Raw genomic sequence first — 10,000 nt, forward strand, 5'->3', positions numbered from 1 at the left:
CGCTTTTTACGGCAAATTTTAAACAGTGTATGTTAACACACCCAAGCCTTAAAATCCACCTATTCTTAAATATCCACTACGAAATATAACTCAAATAGAATATTTTATTTTAGTTAAAAGAAACTTACATCTATTCCCCTGGAGTCAAGTGCCAGAAGAGTGACCCATCCATGGATGCCTTCTTCAAATTTGGCAATATCTGCGCAACCATTGCTCGAACTGTTCATTATGGAACTTGCTTGATGTCCTGTAAAAGCTCGGCCACCTCCCTTCACTACGAGACCCTTGGACTGTAAAAAGGAAAATAACAAGAGCAATTAAATATTTCAGATCTCCGCCAATGAATATTGCTAACATTGGAAGTATGTTTAGAAGTAGAAGGATGGATGTATTGGCCTTGTGTGAGACAAAGATGAAAGGAAAGGGTGAAGTGATGTTTGGTGAAATGTCTGGTAGAGTGTCTGGGATTGAAAGGGGAAGAGCGAGAGAGGGTGTGGCTTTATTGCTGAGTGAATGGATGACAGGTAAAGTAGTGGAATGGAAGGAGATATCATCTAGGTTAATGTGGGTAAGGGTTAGGTTGGGTAGGGAATGTTGGGCGTTTGTCAGTGCGTATGGGCCAGGTAGTGAGAAAAGTGAAGAAGAGCGGAATGAGTTCTGGAATGAATTAACTAGGTGTGTAGAAGGACTGGGTAGAAGGAATTGTGTAGTTGTCATGGGTGACTTAAATGCTAGAGTGGGCGCTGGAGAGGTAGAAGGTGTCATTGGGAAGTATGGCGTACCAGGTGAAAATGAGAGTGGTGAGAGACTGGTAGATATGTGTGTTGAACAAGAGATGGTAATAAGTGCTAGCTTTTTTCAAAAAGAAAGATAAAAATAAGTATACATGGGTAAGAGTGGCAAATGGAAGAGTAGTAGAAAGGGCATTAATGGATTATGTGTTGATAACTAAAAGAATGTTTGGAAGATTGAAAGACGTGCACGTGTTTAGGGGTATGGCTAACGGTATGTCTGGTAATTTTTTGGTGGAAGGAAAATTAGTTGTAGCAAAAGAGTGGGGGAATATAGTAGGTGGATGTAAAAGGGAGCTAGTGAGGGTTGAAGAGCTAATAAAACCGGGGGTAAAAAGTAAATACCAGGAAAGGTTGAAAATAGCATATGACGAGGTGAGAGTAAGAGAAACTGGTAATTTAGAGGAGTGGAAGTTAGCAAAAGAAAATTTTGTTGGCATTGCAAGTGATGTATGTGGCAAGAAGGTTGTTGGAGGCAGCATAAGGAAGGGCAGTGAATGGTGGAATGAAGGAGTGAAGGTAAAAGTGGAAGAGAAAAAGAGGGCTTTTGAAGAATGGCTGCAGAGTAATCGTATAGAGAAGTATGAAAAATATAGAGAGAAAAATGTGGAAGTAAAGCGCAAGGTACGTGAGGCAAAGAGGGCAGCTGACCTGAGGTGGGGTCAGGGACTGAGTCAGTCATATGAAGAGAATAAAAAGAAGTTTTGGAAAGAAGTGAAGAGAGTAAGGAAGGCTGGCGCAAGAATTGAAGAGACCGTGAAAGATGGAAATGGAAGGTTGTTAAAAGGAGAGGAGGCAAGGGAAAGGTGGGCGGAATATTTTGAAAGTTTGCTGAATGTTGAGGATAATAGGGAGGCAGATATAATTGCTGTTGCAGGTGTTGAGGTGCCAGTGATGGGAGATGAGAATGAGAGAGAGATTACAATAGAGGAAGTGAGGAGAGCACTAGATGAAACGAGAGTAGGAAAAGCATCTGGTATGGATGGTGTGAAAGCTGAGATGTTGAAGGAAGGGGGTGTGACTGTACTTGAATGGTTGGTGAGATTGTTTAATATGTGTTTTGTGTTGTCAATGGTACCAGTAGATTGGGTTTGTGAATGTATTGTACCACTATATAAGGGTAAGGGAGATGTGCATGAGTGTTGTAATTCAAGAGGTATTAGTTTGTTGAGTGTAGTTGGAAAAGTGTATGGTAGAGTAATGATTAATAGGATTAAGGATAAAACAGAGAATGCAATCTTGGAAGTACAGGGTGGTTTTAGAAGAGGTAGGGGTTGTATGAGTCAGATTTTTACAGTTAGGCAGATATGCAAGAAATATTTAGCAAAAGGTAAGGAGGTGTATGTTGCGTTTATGGATCTGGAGAAAGCATATGATAGAGTTAATAGGGAAGCAATGTGAAATGTGATGAGGTTATATGGAGTTGGTGGAAGGTTGTTGCAAGCAGTGAAAAGTTTCTACAAAGGTAGTAAAGCATGCGTTAGAATAGGAAATGAAGTGAGCGTTTGGTTTCCGGTGAGAGTGGGGCTGAGACAGGGATGTGTGATGTCGCCGTGGTTGTTTAACTTGTATGTTGATGGAGTGGTGAGAGAGGTGAATGCTCGAGTGCTTGGACGAGGATTAAAACTGGTAGGCGAGAATGATCATGAATGGGAGGTAAATCAGTTGTTGTTTGCGGATGATACTGTACTGGTAGCAGACACAGAAGAGAAGCTTGACCGACTAGTGACAGAATTTGGAAGGGTGTGTGAGAGAAGGAAGTTGAGAGTTAATGTGGGTAAGAGTAAGGTTATGAGATGTACGAGAAGGGAAGGTGGTGCAAGGTTGAATGTCATGTTGAAGGGAGAGTTACTTGAGGAGGTGGATCAGTTTAAGTACTTGGGGTCTGTTGTTGCTGCAAATGGTGGAGTGGAAGCAGATGTACGTCAGAGAGTGAATGAAGGTTGCAAAGTTTTGGGCAGTTAAGGGAGTAGTGAAAAATAGAGGGTTGGGCATGAATGTAAAGAGAGTTCTATATGAGAAAGTGATTGTACCAACTGTGATGTATGGATCGGAGTTGTGGGGAATGAAAGTGATGGAGAGACAGAAATTGAATGTGTTTGAGATGAAGTGTCTGAGGAGTATGGCTGGTGTATCTCGAGTAGATAGGGTTAGGAACGAAGTGGTGAGGGTGAGAACGGGTGTAAGAAATGAGTTAGCGGCTAGAGTGGATATGAATGTGTTGAGGTGGTTTGGCCATGTTGAGAGAATGGAAAATGGCTGTCTGCTAAAGAAGGTGATGAATGCAAGAGTTGATGGAAGAAGTACAAGAGGAAGGCCAAGGTTTGGGTGGATGGATGGAGTGAAGAAAGCTCTGGGTGATAGGAGGATAGATGTGAGAGAGGTAAGAGAGCGTGCTAGAAATAGGAATGAATGGCGAGCGATTGTGATGCAGTTCCGGTAGGCCCTGCTGCTTCCTCCGGTGCCTTAGATGACCGTGGAGGTAGCAGCAGTAGGGGATTCTGCATTATGAAGCTTCATCTGTGGTAGATAATGTGGGAGGGTGGGCTGTGGCACCCTAACAGTACCAGCTGAACTCGGCTGAGTCCCTGGTTAGGCTGGAGGAATGTAGAGAGTAGAGGTCCCTTTTTTGTTTTGTTTCATTGTTGATGTCGGCTACCCCCCAAAATTGGGGGAAGTGCCTTTGGTATATGTATGTATTTAACCAAAGTCTACGGACATCGCCTCCCACTATTCATAAGTTAACTATACACTTCTCGTAGATGGTGAAAAGTGCAAAGTTGATCCAGAATCGTGATCTTGATCCGTATCACCTCTAAAAATTCATGGTTTCTTCCGATGCATGATATCTATCCTTTGTTAAAATTTGATGAGAATCTAATGTGTCAATTTGTTATTATATAATCTTTAAAATTGTGAAAAATGCAAATCCGGATCCGGCACCGGATCATCTCCAAAATTTCACCGGATCATCTCCAAAAGTTCACCGGATCATCTCCAAAAGTTCCCCGGATCATCTCCAAAAGTTCACCGGATCATCTCCAAAAGTTCACCGGATCATCTCCAAAAGTTCACCGGATCATCTCCAAAAGTTAATGGGGTCGTCCATACCATGGGATCTATCTGTGGTGGAAATTCCGTGAAAATACGTCAATTTGTTTTGAAGTAATCTTTAAAATTGGAAAAAATATAAATCCGGATCTAGAATCCGAATACGGATCACCTCCAAAAATCAATGAGGTCGTCCATTATCTAAGACCTATATGTGGTGAAAATTTCGTCAAAATTCGTGAAGTAGTTTTGACGCAATTCTGTCCACAGACACACAGATAAATACACGAATAAATAAACCGCCTCGAAAATATAATTTCCTTGGAGGGGGTAATAAATACACTGAGCAGATTTTGGTGACCAAAACACCGTTAATGTTAAAAGATTGAGATCCTTTTCATAAGATTTATCTTCCATGTAGCTTGCGATTCTAAAAGCATTTACAATACACAGCGTTTCACCAATTACTTCACCAACCATAGGTTAAATCGTGATCTAGTTTTGGCTAGGGACTTCTGTGTATCTTTCTTCTGTTTTGTTTGTGATTTATCTATTTATTATTTATGTTTCTAGTACGAGATATGTTTACCATTTTGCATCTACAGCCGGTGACTAAGATGATAAAGCGGTTTACATATTTAAAAATACCGAAGGTTCACACTTATTAGTGTAACTATTTCCCCCTTCACTTGAGCTGGGTAGCAGGCCTATCATTATTATTATTATTATTATTATTATTATTATTATTATTATTATTATTATTATTATTATTATTATTAAAGCTGCAACCCTAATTGTAAAGGCAGGATGGTACAAGCCCAAAGGCTCCAACAAGGAAAATAGCCCAGTGAGGTAAGGAAAAAGGGAAAAAGAATAGTGTGCCTGAATGTACCATCAAGCAAAAGAACTCTAATTTTCAACGACTCCAACATATACTTCTTACCCTACATCGCAATGAGGAATTATTGAGCATCAATCATCAGCTGAAAAGATTTGTAAAGAATAAACTGAAAGTGATTCTGCCAATTTTTATGTGTTCTCTCAACTTAACTGGAAAACTAAAAGCAGTTTGTTAATTTCCCATTGTCTCATATCGTCTGATGTCACGGCAATTAGTTCTGCTAATGAGAAAGGTATTGACTCCTTTATATCTATGGTTGCAACAAAAACAAACCATACTTCGAACGATTCTTTCGTAATACCTTCTGTTTAGGCGATTAAGGGTCACTCATGAGCGGCATAGACAAGGGACAAGCCAATGTCTTAGAGCTACAACCCTAGTTGGAAAAGCAGGATGCTATAAGCCCACGGGCCCTAACAGGGAAAATAGCCCAGTGAGGAAAGGAAATAAGGAAATAAGGAAAAATGAAATATTTTAGGAATAGTAACAATATTAAAATAAATATTTCCTATTTAAACTATAAAAACTTTAACAGAACAAGAGGAAGAGAAACTAGATAGAAAAGTGTGCCCGAGCGTACCCTCAAGCAAGAGAACTCTAACCCAAGGCAGTGTAAGACCATGGTACAGAGGCTATGGCACTACCCAAGAATAGAGAACAATGGTTTAATTTTGGAGTGTCCTTCTCCTAGAAGAACTGCTTGCCATAGCTAAAGAATCTCTTCTACCCTTACCAAGGGGAGAGTAGCCACTGAACAATTATAGTGCAGTAGTTAACCCCTTGGGTGAAGAAGAATTGTCTAGTAATCACAGTGTGGTCAGGTGTATGAGGACAGAGGAGAATCTGTAAAGGATAGGCCAGACTATTCGGTGTCTGTGTAGGCAAAGGGAAAGAACCGTAACCAGAAGGAAGGGTCCTATGTAGTACTGTCTGGCCAGTCAAAGGACCACATAACTCTCTAGCGGTAGTATCTCAACGGGCGGCTGGTGCCCAGGCCAACCTACTACCTTATAGAGTATACGTAAGAATTTACGCTTAAAGCAAATGCTAGGTCAAATTTAAAGGCTATAATGATTAGAGCCCACGGCCCCTCTCCACCTACGACAGGACTAGGGAAAGCCAGGTAATGGCTGTGAAGACTCAGAATATGAATGAAATATGCATGGAGTTTTTAAGGAGACTTAGCTGTTTCCCTTGGTTGTTCCTAACTTGCATTTGTGAGTTCTAAGGATATTAATCCTCTTGTATTACTATTTTTAGTGATCTCTCTACCTTTAAATGCCTTAATTTATTAAAATTCCTTCTTATTAATTAACAGGCTGAATTGATTTTAAGAAAGTCCCATGGTCTTCTCTCTATAATTTCCTGAAATATTTATGGTAAATAAATTACTATCCACAAAATTTCTTCATGCTATTTTAGATACAATTATCACTACAAATCTTCTTATCCACTGATGATGAATCAAGATTTAATATGGAACAAAAATTCGCCCCCTCCCCACAAATAAAAAAAAAAAAAAAATGGAATTAGCATATAGTAGCCGCAACCTTTATACATCCTGGGCTCTTAATTGAAAGACACTTTAATGATATTTGCAGAGAAACTATACAAGATATGTAGACTATGTAATAAAAGACCTCATTTATAGTAAACCATACGTTATTAGTTCAAATGAGTCTGTCACTAAAACAATATCCTTTTTATAACTAACTGGTTTGCTGATGGTTTTAAATTATCAAATAAAATTAAATTTACATAAGTAATTCAGTTATCCTTATTGCAAAAAAAAAAAATATGTTTCAGGAGTCTTATAACTTAACCAAGTACTGATTTTCAGATACTCTTATGAACATAGCGGAAAAGAAATATAAGCACGAAATGGAATAGCCACTATTGGTATCCTAGATCAAGTATTGATAAAAGTAAGTTCCTGGTTCCTAACTGCTCACTCCGCAAAATAAGTTTGCAAACACTCTATCACATAATCGATAGGTACAAAGCTTCTAAGCTTATACTTATTACTCTAATTGAACCTTTTACCTGTAGGCCTACCATAATCAATATTTTTTTAATGAAAATCTTAATCTTTAACTATCTCATTCTACCTTGAAATTAGTTGGAATAATACTTTGTTATCAGTTTGGGCAACCTATTGTGGTAAGTTTAGTATTTTCAAATTCTTCTTCCAGAAGCATTGCCTACTTATGCATACAAACAGATCGCTGCTAGGATTTTGCAAAATACCCACACTTACATCTTTTTAGATGAACTGTCTTAATTCTGAGTATGGAAATAAATATTATGTTTTATCTTCTTCTTTGCATAGGTCACACAACTCATCTGTGTAGCCTATTTTCCTCTCAAATTGGCTTTTAGCTCGAGCATCCCTCGACCTAGCGCAAAGGCTACCCTCGGGGCACGTTCTCTTACTCCCGGGTTAGCCCTCCATAGAAAACGGGTTTAGGGTATACTACACAAAACTGTGGTCGGTAGAGAGGAGATTACAGGTAACTCCTAAGGAAGTAGTTCGAGGTAAGTATTCGTGTTGGAACAACTGGCTTTTAGCTTGAGCATTTTCAACCTTACCTTCATAATAAGGATTACATTATCTACTCTATATCAAGTAACAACCTCAAGACTAGGTTACAGAGGTAGGCCTATGACACTTAGAATTTAAAGTCTATATTAATTCAAGATACGTCAAACTATTAGTCAAAGAAATATTATATCTCAACTTTAAACTAATAATATTTCGAGGTGAAAAGTTTTTTTTTTTTTTTTTTTTTTTTTTTTTTTTTTTTTTTTTTTTTTTTTTTTTTTTAACTCAAATGCACTTTTTACCCGAGGGCTCTCTCCATCATCAAGTATTTTCCCGTTGAAATAAACGCTCCAGATTCCTGAATTCCCATCCCACGAATGAAGAAGATGATGCCAATCCGTAGTAATGTTCCCAGGAAGTTTCGTATTGCTGACTACGACGCCTTTCACCTGCAGCACAGAGTACCAAGATGTCTTCACCCGCAAGAGAGTGACTTGAATGTATTCTTTGTTTTCAGGACCATCAGCTGCGGAAAACGAAACTTCAATTACCTACATAGAAATGATAGTAACATTAAATAAATATGATTTATTATAATAATGAAAATTACATAATCATGATGACAAATTTAAATGTATTATGACCATTCCATATTCATATATTTCAATTTCACTCCAGATTATATAGATATCAAATATATTCAACGATTAACAGATCGACAATTTGACATTCTGCATCGTGGATTTTTCCAAAAGACAAGATTTTTTTGCAATAATTTCATACTACTTTATCCCATTGCAGTGTATACATGCAAACACGTATGCATATATATATATATATATATATATATATATATATATATATATATATATATATATATATATATATATATATATATATAGATAGATAGATAGATAGATAGATAGATAGATAGATAGATACTATATATATATGTATACACACACACACACACACACACACACACACACATATATATATATATATATATATATATATATATATATATATATATATATATATATATATTTATATATATATATATAGATAGATAGATACTATATATATATATATATATATATATATATGCATATACACACACACACACACATATATATATATATAGCCTATATATATATATATATATATATATATATATATATATATATATATATATATATATATATATATATATATATATATCATGAATCCACAATCATGTAGAAATTATTGGAGTATCGCAGCTAAACAATTCCTTCCGTTAACAGCTATATTAGATTATTTCGACATTAGCCATGTTCAAGTCAACGATGAAAGAAAAAGTATTTTCAGATATGGTTCGATGTCAAATAATAATAAAAGAAAGCACCATACATGAGTTATACCGGCCTAAATGATATTCAGAGAGAGAGAGAGAGAGAGAGAGAGAGAGAGAGAGATTCGTCCTGAATACATTGTTTTTAATATATTTGTAGTACGTTGGTCAAATTCGCCCGTAACTTTTTGAGTTAGATTGGTGACAAACAAATAGACAGAGGTAAAAACATGCCCTCCTTGGCGGAGATACTACTAGGCCTACTACTACTACTACTACTACTACTAATAATAATAATAATAATAATAATAATAATAATAATAATAATAATAATAATAATAATAATAATAATAATAATAATAATAATAATAATAATAATAATTGGACCAAAACGTAAATTTTGGGAGAGTTCTGTCGAGGTGAGTATTGGTCCGCGCACTAAGCCCTTTTATAAATTGGAATTGCAAGATATTTCTTTGGATTTATTAAACGTAATTATTTCTTCTTACCTTCTAAATTCCTGGAATTTATCCATTTATCCAAACCTACCGAAATCATGTAACCATTCCAGAAACCACATTATTACTTCCATTCTTGCCTGCTTGTCTTTCAACAATTCCAACTCTTAGCGAGATAAAGAATCACTTCACGAACATCATGTCTCTAGAGATTGGAGCTTGTAATGTTTTACAAGATGATATTTATTTTGAAATTGAGTTTTATCATTTATTATGGAGAGAGAGAGAGAGAGAGAGAGAGAGAGAGAGAGAGAGAGAGAGAGAGAGAGAGAGAGAGAGAGAGAGAGAGAGAGAGAGAGAGGTTGGTGAGGAAATGAGAAAGGGTGAAAGAGTCTGAGGGTGCTGAGAGTGAGAAGGGGTGAGAGCGAGAAGGGGTGAAAGGGGGAGAGAATAGTGAGAATCAAAGAAGATTGGGGGCCAAGATGTTCATTCCATACCAGTTATGTTACAGATGAACTCTTCAGGATTAGCTGGCAGCTTGACTCCGAGTTATCCGTGTTAAAATTACAAACTTCATTTCTAACTAAGCTGATATTATCTAGTTACCGATAATCTGTTGCGCTACGTCTTTATAGTGCGATTTGTGAAACGACAGGAAAAAAATAAAGTCACGCTATTTTTAAGGAACAAGATATCAAGGATTTCAATAGATAAAATAGAAGGGAGGGAGCCCCGCCCAGCCAGCGGGAAGGGGGGAGCCCCGACCTGCCAGCGAGAAGGGGAGAGTCCTGCCCTGACAGCGGGAAGGGGGGAGCCCAACCCTGCCACCGGGAAGGAGGGAACCCTGCCCTGCCAGCGGGAAGGGTGGAGCCCTGCCCTGCCAGCGGGAAGGGGGAAGCCCCGCCCTGCCAGCGGGAAGGGGGA

At 37.6% G+C, this 10,000-nt stretch overlaps 1 protein-coding gene across 1 annotated transcript in view; it reads right to left on the minus strand.

The window, feature by feature from the left end:
- Window positions 1–10,000, minus strand: part of LOC137654966 (sushi, von Willebrand factor type A, EGF and pentraxin domain-containing protein 1-like) — a 25,647-nt gene that overhangs the window by 1,656 nt on the left and 13,991 nt on the right. The window contains exons 4-5 of the mRNA XM_068388864.1: window positions 7,588–7,811; window positions 129–290 (exon numbers count right to left, since the gene is read on the minus strand). Coding sequence (XP_068244965.1) covers window positions 129–290; window positions 7,588–7,811 — 386 coding nt within the window. The remainder of the gene's footprint in view (window positions 1–128; window positions 291–7,587; window positions 7,812–10,000) is intronic.

This window comes from Palaemon carinicauda, chromosome 16 (assembly GCF_036898095.1).
Source record: "Palaemon carinicauda isolate YSFRI2023 chromosome 16, ASM3689809v2, whole genome shotgun sequence".
Taxonomy (NCBI): domain Eukaryota; kingdom Metazoa; phylum Arthropoda; class Malacostraca; order Decapoda; family Palaemonidae; genus Palaemon; species Palaemon carinicauda.